General features: G+C 38.0%; 1 protein-coding gene across 5 annotated transcripts in view; it reads left to right on the top strand.

Annotated features, from left to right (window-relative positions):
* AATF (apoptosis antagonizing transcription factor) overlaps nucleotides 1-18,198 on the top strand; it is a 104,274-nt gene that overhangs the window by 34,650 nt on the left and 51,426 nt on the right. For all 5 annotated transcript variants that reach the window (XR_005983208.1, XR_005983207.1, XR_005983206.1 and 2 more), the window contains exons 5-8: nucleotides 1,456-1,570; nucleotides 3,029-3,230; nucleotides 3,952-4,116; nucleotides 5,638-5,721. Coding sequence is in view for 1 of the 5 variants with exons in the window: in XM_041726308.1 (XP_041582242.1) it covers nucleotides 1,456-1,570; nucleotides 3,029-3,230; nucleotides 3,952-4,116; nucleotides 5,638-5,721 (566 nt within the window). In the remaining 4 variants the exon portion in view is untranslated. The remainder of the gene's footprint in view (nucleotides 1-1,455; nucleotides 1,571-3,028; nucleotides 3,231-3,951; nucleotides 4,117-5,637; nucleotides 5,722-18,198) is intronic.

Here is an 18,198-nt window from a genome sequence, read left to right as displayed (position 1 = left end):
TGTGAGTTTGACTGTTCTAGGCCTCATCTAAGTGGAATCACATAGTACTTGTGCTTTTGCAACTGGCTTATTTCACTTAGCATAAGATTTTCAAGGTTAGGTCTTGGGAATTTTGAAAACCACTTTGCAAATGCAAAATTGGTTTGTGGTTTCACTTTGGAAAACATAGACTCTGTCTCTTAAGGTGTAACCTTTTGTAGAAAAGGCATTAAAAACCATGGTTAACTTTGTGTGGGCTGAAGTCCCTATGGAATATAAAGTAACAATGAATGCAGGGATTGCTAAATGAAATTAGGGGCACTTGTGAGAGGGTTACAGTATTTAAGGGAAAGAGGGAAGGTGTGAGAGAAGCCTGGCCAGAGATGAATGGACAGCTATTACTGACAATAGAATGGAATATCACACGATTTAGCAGTGGATTAAATATATACAATAAGGGCATCAGTGATTGCCTATGAAAACACATTAAACAGAGAAAATCAGACAAGAGAGTAATATTAGGTAGGAAGAACAAAGTTCTGTTTCTGATGTGGTATATTTGGAGGAGTGATGGAGCATCCATGTGAAGATTTTCCTGCAGTTGCTGGAAATGTGGAAGCTCAATAAAAGGAGAGAAGTCTGAGTGCTACCAACACATAAATAGTGATTATCAGTGTCTAGTTAGCCCCTTTAGTAGGATTAGGCTGATAAAGAAGGTAAGAGTTCAGTTCTCAGAGGGCCAATTTTTATCCTGAAAGTTCTTAGCCGTGGGCTGTATACTTAATCCTGACCAGCTTTATTACAAATGCATCCTGTTGGCTGTGAGGAGAACCAGGTTAATAACATGTTTCGATGTGCAAAATTTTAATACAACATGCAGTACTGCAAACAGGAAGTCATTAACTTGAGTTTCCATACGTAAACAAGAACTTTTCATAGGAATATGTGCGGAGAGATTGGATGTGTGAGGTGGCAGCTCAAACCAGAGCAAATGAGATCTCCTGAGGGAGGGTGGTGGTGGCAGTGGCGGTGGTAGTAGTAGAGATCCCAGGACAAAGTTGTGCTCTTTAGAAGAGGAGGAATTGCTTAAGGAGTTAATTGATAGAGGGATAATCCAGGAGGTCGGTGGGTTACCTGTAGAAACTAACACCATAGGGAAAAATGATTAGTTATGATGACAAGCAGGGAAGGAGTTTGTCAATCTTACTAAATTTAAGAACTCACGTTTATTGTAGATCATTTCCTACACACCATACATATGTTACCTCACTTGTTCCTCACAATAAGCCTGTGAAGTAGGCACTGTTATTACTTCATTTCAGGAATTCTGTGTTTCAGAGAGTTCTTAGTCCCTGGGTACCCTTTGCCTTCCCCCCACCCCGGCCAGAACTGCTCGGGAGTCTTGAGTTATAGGCATTGCCTACTTTGGAGAACTGTAGATAATTAATTGTTCCTTCTCTGTGCTTTATTTCCCAGGTCACAAGGCTCTGAAATCATTGTTGAGGTCATTGGCAGATCTTCAGGAAGAGTTACTTTTCCAGTACCCAGATACTAGATACTTAGTAGATGGGACAAAGCCCAAAGCAGAAAGGTAAGGAAGGAATGGAACTCCGGGGTTGCTTATTTTAATCTGAGCGGTTTACTATCATTTTTGAAAAAGAAAGCCAAATCCTCTGCAAGAAGATAATAGACTTACTATTAATAAAACAGAAAGACCCTCTTGCATTTAACTGGTGGCACAGAAATTAGGAATTAGGTTTTCCATTTTTATATTTACTTGTTCTTTCCTTTGTGGACTTCGGAAAAGGCTTGCCTTCTCTTTAGACCTGTTGAAATGAGGAGATGAAGGGTGCCTGAGTGGCGGTAGTCTTTTGAGTGTCCGACTCCTGGTTTTAGCTCAGGTCGTGATCTCAGGGTGGTGAGATCCAACCCCGTGATGGGCTCTGCACTCAGTGTAGAATTGGCTTGAGTCTCTCTCTCTCTCTCTCTCTCTCTCTCTCTCTCTCTCTCCCTGCCTCTGTCCCTCCTCCTTGCCTCAATCAGTTAATCAATCAGTCTTTTTAAAAAAAGAAATTAGAAAAAAATAAAAAAATAAAAAAATAAATTAGGCAATGAAAGGACATTTTTTATTTTAATTCTTGATTAATGTTTATGAAGCACTTCCTGCCAATACCATGGAATTGGTGGTCACAGGCATCTCCTTTTCAGTAAGGGAAGAAGCACTTATTTTACAGGTGGAAAATTTTTAGAAAAGCACAAAATAAACCTGTTTTCTTTTCTGAAATTGTCACATTTGATGAAGGATTTCCACACCCACCACACCACCATCTATTGTTTAAACCTGCTGTATGTATATGGTACCTGCTTGCTTTTTTTCCTTTGGGCTTATCCTTTGCTCCATTTCTTTTCTGCTGAATTAGTTGGAGGGACAAGTAAGCTCATGTTTATTGAGCACCTATAATGTGTTGGGGTCGGTAGTCCAGGGTGTGCAAGTGGCTTGATAGTTAGAAGTTGTATTACTTACTCTCTCCAGGTAGTTGCATTTATTGCAATGTAGTTCCCATTTCCTTGCCCACCTTTTTGAGTTTTCTTCACTTTTAGCTCTCTTCCTTTGATTCAGCTAATATTATTCAGCTTTCCTGAACAATCGGTTACAGGGAGACCCATTTCCCTTATTGATTTGGGGATTAAGGTCATAAAAGTATGATTATGTGTTTAATTTTTAAAGACCATCTCTTGTAACAGGATAGGCCTGGTTCATATGCATTTCTAATAATGTTTTTACAACCTTGTTTATTTTTATGGTTTGCTTACCTTTTAAAAAAATATTTCTAAGCCAGTAGTTTTTATATTTATTTGAAAAGTTACATGACTTTTTGATTGACCTCATGAACATTCCTTTCAAACAAAAAAACCCCCCTCACATTTATGGTGTTTTATAAAAATGTAGATAGAGGAAGGCCTAAATACTCTCAACTTCATGTGAGCCTAGCTTTTTATTTGGGTAATGTTTGTTTATATTGAACTTAATATTCTTACTGAACTTTAGTGAGGAGGAAATTTCCAGTGAAGATGAAGAGCTAGTAGGAGAGAAGAAGCAGCAGAGAAGGGCCCCACCAAAGAGGAAGCTGGAAATGGAGGACTATCCTAGCTTCATGGCAAAGCGTTTTGCTGATTTTACGGTCTACAGGAACCGTATACTTCAGAAGTGGCATGATAGAACCAAGCTGGCCTCTGGAAAACTGGGGAAGGCAAGTGTGTGTGTGTCTCTACATGTGTGTAACAGAGTTGTCGCCACCTGAAGCAGTTTTAAGAAATTAGAACTACAGCTCATTGATAACGGATAATGTTATGATATAATAGTAGTCATTTCTACAGAAGACTTTACTGAACTCCATTCAGACCTGGGATTTTAATTTTATTAGAATATTTTGGGGGCACCTGGGTGGCTCGGTTGGGTAAGCCTCCAACTCTTGATTTCAGCTCAGGTTATGATCTTGGGGTGGTGAGATTGAGCCCCGTGTCAGGGTCCATGCTCAGCACAGAATCTGCTTGGGATTTGCTCTCTCTCCTTCTGCCCCTCCCCCTGTTCACACATGCATGTGCGCACTCTCTCAAATATATAAATAAAATCTTTTTTTAAAAAAGATATTTTGTTCTAGAAATTGTGGCCTTGTAAGTGTTCAAATGTTTGGAAATACAAAATACTTAAAGAAATGGATTTTTCAACTGTTACGAAAGGTGTGGAAGTTAATCTCCGGATATAGGAAAGTAATACGACCTGCTTAAGACTGATTTTTTTTTTCCCCCGAGAACATTTATAGCCATTCACAAACTCCATCTGCAACACGAAGTCCCTTCTGAAAGGAGGATTGTCTGTCTCTCTGCTGACACAGAAAGATAGAGAAACCAATGTAGCTGCCTTTAGCACGGACGCTCTGCATTATCTGACACTGGTTAATGTTGTTGCAGGGTTTTGGTGCCTTTGAACGCTCAATCTTGACTCAGATCGATCATATTCTGATGGACAAAGAAAGATTACTTCGAAGGACGCAGACCAAGCGCTCTGTCTACCGAGTTCTTGGCAAAACTGAACCAGCAATGCAGCCTCTCCCAGAGAGTTTGCCAGGACAACCGGTAAGAGCTCTGTGATGCTAGGTGATTACAAGGAGCAGTTTCTGTGAGGCTCGTTTGCTGAAAGATCTGATCACCTGCTTGTAGATATTATTCTTGGTCTAAGAAGTCAGTGAAAGAAAGAGAAAAAGCACTACTTTACTAGATTGTTGAGAAACTAAGAGTTTATGGGAGAAAATGTTCTTTTAAAATGGAGCTATTATTAACTTGTATGGAGTCTCTTATTTTTGAGTTTGCTTTGTATCTGATAATGGAAGCATTCATAATCCAATTTTTAAAATTCGATTTTAAAGATGTTTCTCTAGAAATGTTGGTATGGAAGGAAGTGTGTACTTTAGGTTTTATGTTGGACATTTAGATACTACAGAAAAGGATCCATAATTGGAGCAAGTTCTTTTGTTTCAAGGAAACTTTTATTTATGGAAATATGTACTTAATTTTTTTCAAAGTTCAGAAGAATTTAAAATGAAAAGTAGTTCAGAAGAATTTAAAATGAAAAGTAAAATTTTGCTTCTCCGATTGAACCAATGTTCGTAATTGTAAAAAGGTATTTTCTATTCATGTAACTGTATATACATATAACACATATACATATAAAAAACATGATTCTATTTTAACTAAATGGGATGGATATGTGTATTTATAAATATATAAAATTTTATCAACTCTATATAAAATCTGACAATGTTTTAAATTTAATTTTTCCTAGACACTTCCAAATCATTACATAGAGATTTGTCTCATTCTTCCTAATATTAGGCTACAGGGTATTCCATTATGTGGGTGTGTACTATAATTTATTCAAACAGTGGATATTTATGTTGTCTTTAGCTTTAGAAACAGTGCTATAGGAAACATGAGTATTTGTAATATGTGTATTTGTGTGAACATATAGGTATATTTCTCAAAGTAGAAATATCAAATCAAAGTAGAAATGTCAAATCAAAGGGATGCCTGGGTGGCTCAGCAGTTAGGCATCTGCCTTCGGCTCAGGGTGTGATCCTGGAGTCCCGGTATTGAGTCCCACATTGGGCTCCCTGCATGGAGCTCTACCTGTGTCTCTGCTTCTCTCTGTCTCTCTCTCTCTGTATCTCTCATGAATAAATAAATACAATCTTTAAAAAACACACACAAAGAGAATACACATTTTAAATCCTGATGGATGTTACAGATTGCCTCCAAAAAGTTGCATTAATTTCCATTTTCACCAGCTGTGTTTTCTCGTACTGAGTGTTGTCAGTTTTAGAGGTGAAAAATGGTGTCTTCTCATTTTAATTTTCATATATTTAATTAGAATGAAATTAAACATTTTATATGATTATTGACGATTTGTGGTTCTTTTCCAGGTAAGGTCCTAGTTAATGTTTTTGTCTGCTTTTATTGGAATGTTTTTGTTCTTTAATTTTAAGAGCTCTTTATATCTTAAGGAAAACTGCTTTGACTGTTACACACATTATTTGTAGTAGCTACATTACTTTGATAATTCCTTTGGATTCACTCCTTTCTTTTTTCTCTTTAATATAGGAAATGCTTCCTCAGGCCCCTGCCAATGCCCACCTGAAGGACTTGGATGGTGAAATCTTTGATGATGATGACTTTTATCACCAGGTGTGATTTTTACACTCTTTTCTTTTATTACAGATCATGTTTTAGCATTTTAAAATAACTCATGGAATTCTCTGACCAAAAGGTGGCTTTACTTTGGAAGGAAGGTAGAGTTGGGGAGTTAGAACTGCTGTCTTTTGAATTGACTTACTGTGTAGTTCTAAGTTTGTTGTTCTTTTTTCTTTTTAAGAGTTTACTTTTTAAAAGAAATTTCTATATCCTGTGTGGGGCTCAAATTCACAGCCTAGAAGCTCAAGAGTCTCATTATGCTCCATAGACAGAGCCAGCCAGGCACCCCTGTTCTGCTTCTATCTTGTGTTTTTCCTTTTGAAGTGAAAATGACTACAACTACTTTGTTAGTTGCCGCAGGGTATAAAGGATTTGTAAAACAGCTGCAACTTCTTCGAGTCAGGTGGTTTATTCTTTCTCAGCCATTTTTGATAATGTTAATAGAGGACTTTTTGTTAGTTATTTGGTTTCTTGTACCATTGCTATTAGATTAGGATATGGAGCTAAAGGGCTGGGATCCCTGAGTCCTTGAATTGCACTTCTGGTTCTATTGCCTATTAAGTCCCTTGTCTTTGATGTGTGTGTGTGTGTGTGTGTGTGTGTGTGTGTGTGTGTGCACGCACATGCCTGTTCAAATCAGTTAAGTATGTATTGAGATTGTCTCCTGCTGTTGATTATAATAATACTGTAGTGTTTTGAAGACAGAAAGAATTGGTAACAGTTGAAATATGGCCCAGTTCTTAGTATCTCTTCCCAAATGTCCCCCAATTCTTTCTCTGATGTAATTATCTGTTGGCATGCTGCTCTTTTTAATGATGCTAGTGACTGTAAAAATAGGCTAAACATTTGGGCTGTTCTAAAGAACTAAAATAATTTCATGTAATCCTAGGTCTCCTGATAAGTCATACTTAATGAAATGTGCTTTAGGATGTACCCTTTCTAGCTCTGGAGAATCAAGGGTGCTGTTCAGCAGCGACACAACAGCTTTTGTTGAGCCATTAGTTATCAAAATACTCTTCTCTGCTGAATTTTTAGTGTATTAACTTTTACCAAGGAATTTGCAACTGCTTATTGAAGGTTTAGCCATGAGGACTGTATTATGTATTTGGAATATGAAGGAAGGAACATGGGAAAATCACACTATGAGGCCAGTAGAACAGGTGATTCTATTTATAGGGGATAGCTCTGAGTCTTTGCCCCGAGAAAGAGACTAATAATCTTTCTGTTCACTCTGGAATGTTCAATGAAATTATTGCCATAAGTGAGCCTTAAAAGTAATGATAAGAGGGTATAGGAAAGAGGATTGGTGTGTCCTCCGGTGTTCCTAGTCAGAGGTCCTGATTCTGTTTTCCTTTTCTTCTCTTATTATATCCATTTGTCAGAAGAGTAGGGAACTCTATTTTGTTCTAGAGTGTCTAAGGAAGTACCTGATATGGGATATTAATGCTGTATAATTGTGTGAGATCATGGGAGACAATCAAAAATGCTCCAGTCTTCATTTATTGAAGTGTACATTGTTCAATAGAAAGTGCATCATAAATTAAATAGGCTTAATAAAATACACTGAAATTACTGAGAAGTTGCTTCCACTGGCAATCCTTAGTCTGAAAGATTTCTATTTTTTTATTTTATTTTTTTGCCTAGAGGTCTGTTTAAAAAGAAATAGCATTACTTGATTGGCCCTTCATCCCAATTAATAATTTTACCTTCGATAAATTCTGATTTCAGAGTTATGACTAGTCACATCTTAGCTTTTCCCCTTGCTGGTTAATTGGGGTGCTGGGGTTAATCTAAATTAAAACTTAAACTAATAGAGGTCAGCAAGGCAGCTGAAACACCTGAGTGAAACAAATGGGGCTGCCAGGCGCAACTTTATCTTGGCTGTTTCCCAAGAGGGAAGTGGCAGCAAATTGGAGTTGTTTCAGCCTTCTGTAAAGGTGAATGATGGGTGACACTTGTTAATGTACAGCATCTCCGGAAGCATTCCAGATTGCTTTGCTGCTGTACCAACTGCTGCCATCCACACACAGTCAGTGGGAACTGGACCAGTTGCCAACATCTGGCAGCACAGCAAGGAATGGGTGCAAGTCTTGAAACCCCGCAGATTCTAAATATGGTGCTTAGAACTGTGCAGGCTTTAATCACTTACCACTCTGGCAGCAGGCTACGACAGCTTATCCTAGCCTCGTACATCACGTCCCGACATCTGCTGAGCTGCGAGGCAGCTGCACATTCATTTTCTTTCCTTGCCTTTTCTCTTGGCCTCCTATTCCTCTTCTTCTTCCCACTTTCCCCCCGCCTCCCTTCAGTTTTCCTCTCCCTCCCCTATATACTTCTTGGGAGAGATGATCTGTAAAGATTACTGCTTCATTGTGTGCAAGTAATTGTGGTGATGCCAGGCCCTTGACAGACACAGCACAGCACCTGTTCTGCTGACCTGGTTAATTTCTTCTGTTGAGTGGGATTTGCCCGAGATTGGAGCTGAAGCCAATTCAATGATAAGGCTAAAGAAAATGGCAGTATGTTTTCTGTCACCTCCCAATTAAATTGGCTTCATAAAGTGCTTTTCTTTATTTGTCAGGGTAGTAAGCCTGAGCTAAGTGTTGCATTCAGAAGCGGTACAATGTATTACAATGGGCCTGTGAGTTTTCATTTGTGTGTGTGTGTGTGTGTGTGGTTTTTTTTTTTTTTTTTTAATGTGGTCATATGGAAAAGCTGAGTGGTGAATATAATACACTTTGCCTTTTTTTTTTAAACTGTACTTGAAGCCAGACTCTTTGGGTCCATGTTTTGTAAGGAAGAGATTATAGCCACATTGAATTTTAATGTTTCATTGTAAGGGTTTAAAGGCTTACTTGGTTAATTCAGGCTGTGTAAATGCCCTAACTACTGAGAATGATGTTCAGGGTCAGAATACTGAACATACACACACACATTCTCCCTCTCTCTCTTTCCATTTGTTTCATAATGGGCCTTAAATTACTACAACTTTGAAAATGTATCTGTATTATTTAATAAAGGCACATATGTATGTGTATGTACATGTGTACATATATATGTATACATAGAGAGGCACTAAAGAGTATCAGATATCATAAGTAATCATATCATTTTTGAGCTGAAACCTTACAGGAAACTGAGTCCCTGAGAAGTTCAGTAACTTCCTGGAAGCCAAATAGTAAATGGCATCTCAAGACGCTTTAGACCAAGTCCTGTTCTTTCCGTACCTTTATTTCTTAAATATTTCATTCTTTTTTTTTAAATCTTTATTTATTTATGATAGTCACAGAGAGAGAGAGAGAGGCAGAGACATAGGCAGAGGGAGAAGCAGGCTCCATGCACCGGGACCCCGACGTGGGATTCGATCCCGGGTCTCCAGGATTGCGCCCTGGGCCAAAGGCAGGCGCCAAACCGCTGCGCCACCCAGGGATCCCTTAAATATTTCATTCTTGAGCCATAAAAAGACTTCACTATGGTATACACCTTTCAATTTGTAAATAACCTTCCTTTTCTTAGAACTGGAAGAAATATTATTTGTGTTAGAAAGTCATTTTTTTTTCCTTAGAAGACAAATTATTTATTGAGCTCCTGTTACTTAACAATTCTAATGAAAAAATTAGCTTGGGCGCTGGGGTGGCTCAGTGGTTTAGCACCTGTCTTCGGCCCAGGGTGTGATCCTGGAGTCCTGGGATTGAGCCCCGCATCGGGCTCCCTGCATGGAGCCTGCTTCTCCCTCTGCCTGTGTCTCTGCCTCTCTCTCTCTCTCTCTCTCTCTGTGTCTCTCATGAAAAAATAAACAAAATATTAAAAAAAGAAAAAAAATTAGCTCTGTGGTTGTGCTACTAGTTTGTTTGGAAACTGGAATTATTGAAAGCTTGAAGTATACCCAGTGGAAAGATTTTATGAGAGAAACTGTTTACCTGCTGGAGGCATTTCTGAGTTTCCCTCTCAAGTGGAATTAACTTGCATTTGGCCTATTTCTTGTCAAAGCTCATCCCTAAAGACAATTTCACAAAACAGGAACATTGTAAATGACCACAAAGGATGAGCCATTGAGAAATGTTTTCAGGATCTATTTTTCATTTTCATTATCCTATTTGCTGAGTTCTATAAGATCTGTTGTCCATATCAGCATGTAAGGATTTTCTTTTGTTTCAATTTGCTTTTTTACACTGCCAGTGGATCTTTGACTTGATAAGCCTGCATCCTTAAAGATTTGAGGGAGGACTAACATTTACTGAACCCTAGTTCTGTGCCAGCTCCTTGGCTTAGTAGATAGGTGCTTGACATACATCTTTATTTAATCCCCACAAGATCTCCAGGTTGAGATATGACTGCACTTAGCAATGTAAAGTGACTGCTTTTATTCTTTTCATATCCCAGATCTCAAACTAGTTTCTTTTTGCTTCATGAGGTATTTTGTTCTGAAAGGACTAATTGAGCTTAGATATTGACAAATCGATACCTAGATTTCTAAGGGTTCATTAGGATTTTGTATGTTGCTTCTAGCTCTGTTTAGTTCTGATCTAGTTTGTCTTGTCACTTTAAATTTAACTAGGAGTGTCTAGAGAAAGGGATAATAGGTTTTGCTCTTTCGATGACCACTTTGGTGGGTTAAATTTCTCCTCTCACATGCCATCAGGGCATGTCTATAACTGACCTTGCCACATGCTGGGCTTAGACATTTGATAATGCCATAAACAAGTAATTACTATTTTGGTGAACTATTAAAAGTCGATAATGTTAAGAAATAGGAAAGAGGCAAGCTTTCTGACAAGATGGTTTACCTTAATTGGTGAGTGATTAATAAGGACAGTTGATGTGGTGGCTTTAATTGTATACATTTAGTGTGAATAAGATGTCTCAAGCCATTCTTATGGTTAATGGCAGTACCAGTTTCTTACTATTGGCATATATCTTTCCAGTGGTTCAGTTGATGGTTAATAATATATTTTTAAGTTTGATTTGAACTTGTTCCTTTTAGTTAGTTGTCAAAAAACAGATACCCTCTGGTTCAGAGTAGTATTTCATTTTTAGTTTTACTTTTAAATGTTACTGTTACTTGAGATGGGTTGTTTCTTAAAAACTTGATTAAACTCATTACACATAGACCTGTATGATGATTTTATTTATTATTTTTTTAAGATTTTATTTATTTATTCATGAGAGACGCACAGAGAGAGAGAGGCAGAGACACAGGCAGAGGGAGAAGCAGACTCCATGCAGGGAGCCCGACGTGGGACTCGATCCTGGGTCTCCAGGATCAGGCCTTGGGCTGAAGGTGGTGCTAAACCGCTGAGCCACTGGGGCTGTCCCGTGTATTATGATTTTAGAGAAGATATGAAGTACATAAACTTGAAAATTGAAATTATGGCTAAAAATACAGCAGAGAACTAATCAATTAGGTTTTATGAGGCATAGTATAGGTGGAAGAAAAACCACACAACCCAGGGCACCTGGTGTCTCAGATGGTTGAGTGTCTCTCTCTTGATTTTGGCTCATGAGATCAAGCCCCATATCAGGCTTTGTGCTTAGGTAGGGAATCTGCTTGGGATTCTCCCTCTTCCTCTGTCCCCCCCCCCCGCCCCATGCATTCTCTCTCTCAAATAAAGAAATAAATCTTTAAGAAAAAAAAAACAACCAAACAACAAAATGCAAACCAAATACCAATGTCCAATTAAACTCCAGTTTTAATAATTACAAGATTATTTTGTGTGCCATGTGTAAGAATTTTATTTGAGATACATTCTAGCTTCTGTGCTGCCATTGTTGGTCTATCAATGTTCAGACCCAAATTCAATATGAATATTGGCATTTGATTCCTAGCATGGGCTTGCTGTTGTGGAAGCTTCATGTGATAGGAGGCCCAAAGCCACATTTTAAATGCAAGGGCCAGAAATTCCATCCAACAATAGTGCCAAGGGAAAGTACACGTGGCTGGCCCTCATTTCTTACAGTTTTCCTGCTTTAAAAAACATCAGAGCATGCCTTCAGTACTACCACCTTGTTTAACAAGGGTAAAATCTGAGAACAAAGCCTGAAACAGTACGTTTTATGGAGCCAGCTAGGAAAGAGATAAGAATTGGCTTAGAACTGTTGAAGAAACTTTTTCAAACACAAATGGTACCTTGGGAGTTTACTAGGCAAATATGTGGTCAGAATTGCCTTTTCTATACTAATAAGCACAATGCCAACCAGCTGAGTATAAATCAAGCACAGGACTCCAGCAGTATTTTAGTGGCCCCAAATGAAGAATTTGGTACTTCTCAGGAAATGGGGAATACTACCTGTCCCTAAAGTAAAGATGACATCTTCTTATTAAATCACACTCAACGTATACCTCCTTTAAAGTAAGTCACAGGAAAAATGATTTGGCATAGAAAGGGGAAGTTAATAAGCATCTTTAAAAATTTCTCTGTATTGTGGATCTAGAATAGAACATAATTGCTTTAAAGTCAGATAGCATCTTTGAAGAACATCAAGGCTAAACTGTCTTTTTACAAACTGGAGCCTAAAGCAAATACATGACTAGTATTAGGATCACCCTACTTAGTGAGTTACGACATTGAAATCCAGGAATTTTTGCTCCTGGTATGATTTTCTTTCTAGCATGTTAAGCTGCCTTTTGATCTGTCATGTTTGAAAATTTTCTTTTCAGAATATATCTGTTTAGGAAATTGGAGGTCCAGTGTGTCTCTTTGCACTCTGACAATTCATATGTATCACTTTTATGCAATTATGAGCTTCATTCAATTAACATTTATTATACCAGATGCTAAATTTATAAGGATTAAGAAGACAGAACCCCTGCCCAAGGAATTTGTGTCATCCAACAAGAGTGAGATTCTCTCTTAATTTGTATGGTCACATAGCTTCTCCTTAAGAGTGTGACTTCATTAAAATTCGTGTGGAGAAAGTAAATGGTGAGAATAATCGGGTCCTTGATACAAAAACATACATGTAGCTCTCTAGTGTCTGTCTCAAGCACTGATTTGCCTACCAGTTTTTCCCCCAACATGTACCTGATCTGATTTCTCAAGTCATTTCTTATAACCTCTAAAAGAGCCTGGGTGGCTCAGTCAGTTGAGCCTCTGACTCTTAGTTTTGGCTCAGGTCATGATCTCGGCATCCTGGGATTGGGCCCCTCATGGGGCTCCACACTCGGGGGGGGAGTCTGCTTGATTCCCCCTTTTTCTGTCCCCCTGCCCTGGCTCCTGCAGGGAGGTGCATGTGGGTGCGTTCTCTCTCAAATAAATATATCTTTTCTTGAAGCCATTTTTTAAATATTTTTTTTATTCACTTATTTATTTAAGAGAGAGTGAGAGCAACAGCAAGAGAGAGAGAGAGAGAGAACAGAGGGAGTGGGAGAAGCAGATTCCCCATGGAGCAGAGACCTGATGCAGGGCACGATCCCAAGACCCTGAGATCACGATCTGAGCCAAAGACAGACGCTTAACTGACTGAGCCACCCAGGCGCCCCTAAATAAATAAATCTTTAAAAAATATAATTAAATAAAATAAAGGATCCTAGGAGATGCTATTTGATAAAAGCTCTGGATGATATAAAATCCCTACTTTCTAGGAATGTAGTAGTTGTTACAAGCTAGATTGAGATGCTGGTATCCACTGAAACTTATTTCAGGTTGGAAGAGCGTTCATGTTGGTGATAGGTATTGGAAGGTTCATTTAGCTACAGCCTACTTTTGTGTATTTCTGAAATTTTCTATAATAAGGAGAAAAAAGCCTTCAGATTTCTTTCTTCCATCATTCATTCAATAAATATTAGCATACCTGCTATGTATTTTTAAGTAACTGCTATTTTAGGCTTTGCTGTGCCGTCTAATGCAGTAGCTACATGTATATAGCTATTTAATATTTAATAGTACATGTATGTAGCTATTTAAATTTACATTAATTAAAACAGATTAAAGTTAAAAACTGACTTCCTCAGTCATACTAGCCACATTTCAAGTGCTATGTGGCCACATGTGCTAGTGGCTACGGTTCCGGGCAGTGCAAATACAGAACATTTCCTCATCATAGAAAGTTCTCTTGCAGTTCTGTTAGGGGCTGCAACAAAGCAAAGTTCTGTCCTTGTGAACATAACATTCTAGCTTCAAGCTAGAATGAATGTGAAATATGTTGTGACTGTACAGTAGAAAATTCTAAAACCAGGTATGGGTGAAGGGAATACTGGGGTACGGATAGGATGGTTACTATTCTTATGTAGAAGGTTCAAGGGATAAGGCTATATTTTAGCAGAGACTTGAAGGAAATAAATAACACCCATACAGATATCTGGAGGAATAGTGTTGGGGACAAAAGGAATGACAAGTGCAAAGGCTCTGAGGCATAGTGGAGGCTAGCATATTCTAGGAAATTCAAGGAGGCCAGTGTTACTGGGGTGGAGTAGGCAAGAAACAGTGATAGGAGAGGAGGAAAGAGAGGTAATAGAGGACCAGGTACTGTAGGACTTTGTAAGCCACTGCAGCACTACAGCTTTTTTTGTGACTGAAATGGGAAACCACTAAAGAGTTTTGAAGAGAGGAGTTGCATGATTAGGCTAATATTTTGAAAGAATACCTCTGCTAGCTCATGTTGAGAAGAAACTGTGGCAAACAGGAAGCCAGTTATGAGAATCTAGTGCTAATCCAGGCAAGAGATGGTGGTAGCTGGGACTAGAGTGGTTTTCTAAGGAGTGTTAGGTGGTTGGATTCTGAATTTATGTTCAAGTTGAACTGACAGAATTTGCTGTTGGATTTCATATGGGGTATGGAAAGAGAGAGGTGTCCTGGATGACTTTAAGGTTTTTGGCCTAAGCAACTAGAAGGACAAAATTGCTATTTACTGAGATGGGGGAAAAAAATGAGAGAAGCTAATTTGGAGAAGAAATCTGGAACTTTGTTTTGGTTTTATTAAGCTTTTTTTCCCCCCTCTGTGGACCTGTTTTGGCTTTAATTATTTTGATTATCAGTTATATCAAGTTTAGGTTACCCCTGAAACATTCATATGGAGTTGTTGAAGAGATAGTTACATCTATAATTTTGGAGTTCATAGGAAGATCTGGACTTGAAGGTATAAATTTGAGAGCCATCAGCATATAGATTGTATTTAATACCATGAGACTAAATGAGATATTACCTAGAGAATGGAACAAAAGAAAAAAAGAATTCAAACCCTGAGTCCTGGGACATTCAAACATTTAGAGGTGGAGAGATGAAGGGCAACCAGCAAAGATCATTGTGAAAGAGCAATTGGTAAGCTAAGAGAGTAAGGAAGAGTAATTTCCCAGGTTCCACGTAGTAGGGTTTCAAGAAGGGGGAAATATAGTATCACCCTGATACCAAAACCAGACAAAAGCAGCATAAGGAAAGAAAATTATAGACCAATATCTCTTATGAATATAGATGCAAGAATCCACAGAGTACTAGCAGACTCAATCCAGAAATATGTAAAAAAGATTATGTACCATAACCAAGTGGGATTTAACTGAGGAACACAAGGTTGGTTTAATATAAAAAATCAATTATGTAACACACCATATCAATAGAAAAAGGACAAAATCCACATGATTATCTCATGTGGATAGATGCAGAAAAAAGCATTCAGTCCTTTCATGATAAAAACACATAGCAAACAGGGATGCCTGGGTGGCTTAGCAGTTGAGCGTCTGCCTTTGGCTCAGGGCTTGATCCCGGAGTCCTGGGAAGCGCTCCATCGCGCTTCCTGCATGGAGCCTGCTTCTCCCTCTGCCTATGTCTCTGCCTCTCTCTCTCTCTCTCTCTTTTGCTCTCTCTCTGTGTCTCTCATGAATAAATAAATAAAATCTTAAAAAAAAAAAACACATAGCAAACAAAAACTGAAACAGAAAACACCACCACTACACACAGCAAACTGGGAATGGAAGGAACTTTTTTACTTGATAAGGAATATCTATGAAAACCCACTTTCATCTACTCAATGATGAAAGACTAAATGCTTTCCTCTAAGATTAGAAACCTGACAAATATGTCTGTTCTTGCCACTAACACTCAGCATTGTACTGGAGGCCCTAGGTAGGTCAGTTAGGCAAGAAAAAGAAATAAAGGCATCCAGATTAGAAAGGAAGAAGTATAATTACCTGTAATGTGCAGGTGGTATGATCCTATATATATATATATATATATATATATATATACACTATATATAGAAAATCCCAAAGAAGTCACCAAAAAACTATCAGCTAATTAACGAATTCAGCAGAATTGTAGGATGCAAGATATACACAAAAAAATCAATTGTTTTTCTATACACCAGCTTTGAGCAATCTGAAAAGGAGAACTATTCCATTTACGATAGTATCGAAAAGAATAAAATATCTGGTAATAAATTTAACCAAGGAAGTGAAAGATTTGTACACTGAAAACTATAAAGATCATTGAAAGAAATTTTAAAAGACCAGAATAAATGGAAAGTCATCCCATGTTCGTGGAGTAGAGGAGTTAATATTGTTAAGGTGGCAGCATTATCCAAACTGATTTTTAGATTCAATACAATCCCTATCAAAATCCCAACTGCCTTTTTATAGAAATTGAACTGATCCTAAAATTCATATGGAAATGCAAGGGACTCAGAATAGCCAAAACCATCTTGAAAGAGGAAATTGAAAGATTCACACTTCCTAATTTCAAAACTTACTAGAAAGCCACAATAATCAAGATGTTGTAGTACTGGTGTAGATCAATGGAATACAATTGAGAATCCAGAAATAAGACTTTACATTTATGGTCAATTGTTATTCAACAAGGGTGCCAAGACAATGCAATGGGGAATGAACTGTCTTTTCAACAAATAGTGCTGGGAGAAATGGATATCCACATGCAAAAGAATGAAGTTGGTGCCCTTCCTCACACCTACATAAAAAAATAATTCAAAATGAATCACATACCTAATGTAAAAATAAAACTGTAAAACTTCTAGAAGAACACATAGTAGTAAATCTCCATGAGCTTTGGTTAGGAAATGGGTTCTTAGATAGGACTTCAAAAATAAAAATAGATAAATTGGACTTTATTGAAATAAAAAACTTTGGTGCTGCAAAAGGTACCTTCAGGAAAATGAAAAAGAATATTTGTGGGAGAAGATATTTGCAAATCATATATTTGATAAGAGACTGTTATCTAGAATATATAAAGCACTCTTATAGTGTAATAATAAAAGATAACCCAATAAAAAATGGCAGGGGCACCTGAGTGGCTCAGTTGGTTAAGCGTCCAACTCCTGATTTCAGCTCAGGTCATGATCTTGGGGTTGTGAGATTGTGCCCCGTGTCAGGCTCCACGCTCAGTGGGAAGTCTGCTTGAGATTCTCTCTCTACCTCTCTCTCTGCCCCTCTCCCTGCTCTTTCAAAAAAAAAAAAAATTAATCTTTTTTTTAAAAAATGGCAAAGGATCTGAATAGACATTTCTCCAAAGAAGTTTTTCCAAGATTTTATTTATTTGAGAGAAAGCATGAGGGGGAGGGGAGGGGCAGAGAGAGAGGGAGAAGCAGACTCCCCACTAAGCAGGGAGCCTGACATAGGGCTTGCTCCCCAGCCCCAGGACCATGACTGGAGCTGAAAGCAGACCCTTAGCTGACTGAGCCACCCATGTCGTCCTCCAGAGAAGATATTTAAATGATCAGGAAGCATAGGAAAAGGTGCTCAACATGATTAGTCTTTAAGGAAAATACAAATCAAAAGCAGTGAATGCCACCTTACACTACTAAGATGGCTGTAATCAAAAAGATGATATAACAAGTGTTGGCAAGGATATGGAAAATTTGGAACCCTCACACATTGCTGGTAGGAATATAAATTGGTGCAGTCTCTGTGGAAAAGTTTGGCAGCTCCTCAAAACATTAAGCTTCAAGTTACCATATGACTTGGCAATTTCACTCTTAAGTGTATATCCAGGAGAAACAGTGTATGCCCACACCAAGACTCATACATGAATATTCACAGTGTTACTCGTAATAGCCACAAAAGAAACAGTCCGAATGTCCCTCAACTGATAAGTGGATAAACAAAATGTGGTATGTGATAGAGTATTATCCAGCTGTGAAAAAGAACAAAGTATTGATAAGTGCTACAATTGGAGTAAACCTTGAAAAATGTAATGCTAAGTGAAAGATGCCAATCACTAAAGACAGCATATTGTATGATTCCGTATATATGAGATATCCAGGATAGGCACATGTATATAGAGAAAGTGGATTAATGGTTGCCTAAGGTTCGGGGTCCTAGGAGGGAAATGGGAAGTGACAAGGAGTGGGTAATGGGTTTCTTTTGGGAGTGATGAAAATGTTCTAAAATTGACTGTTGTGATGGTTGCACAACTCTGTGAATATACAAAACCATTGAATCATAAAGTTTAAGTTGGCGAATTGTTGGTTTGTGAATTATATATGAGGAAAACTTTTTACAATTTTTATTTACTTATTTTTTATGTTTTT

This window comes from Vulpes lagopus, chromosome 12, assembly GCF_018345385.1.
Source record: "Vulpes lagopus strain Blue_001 chromosome 12, ASM1834538v1, whole genome shotgun sequence".
In the NCBI taxonomy this organism is placed as follows: domain Eukaryota; kingdom Metazoa; phylum Chordata; class Mammalia; order Carnivora; family Canidae; genus Vulpes; species Vulpes lagopus.
Note: the sequence above shows the minus strand (reverse complement) of the source record. Positions and strands in the feature narration are given on the sequence as shown.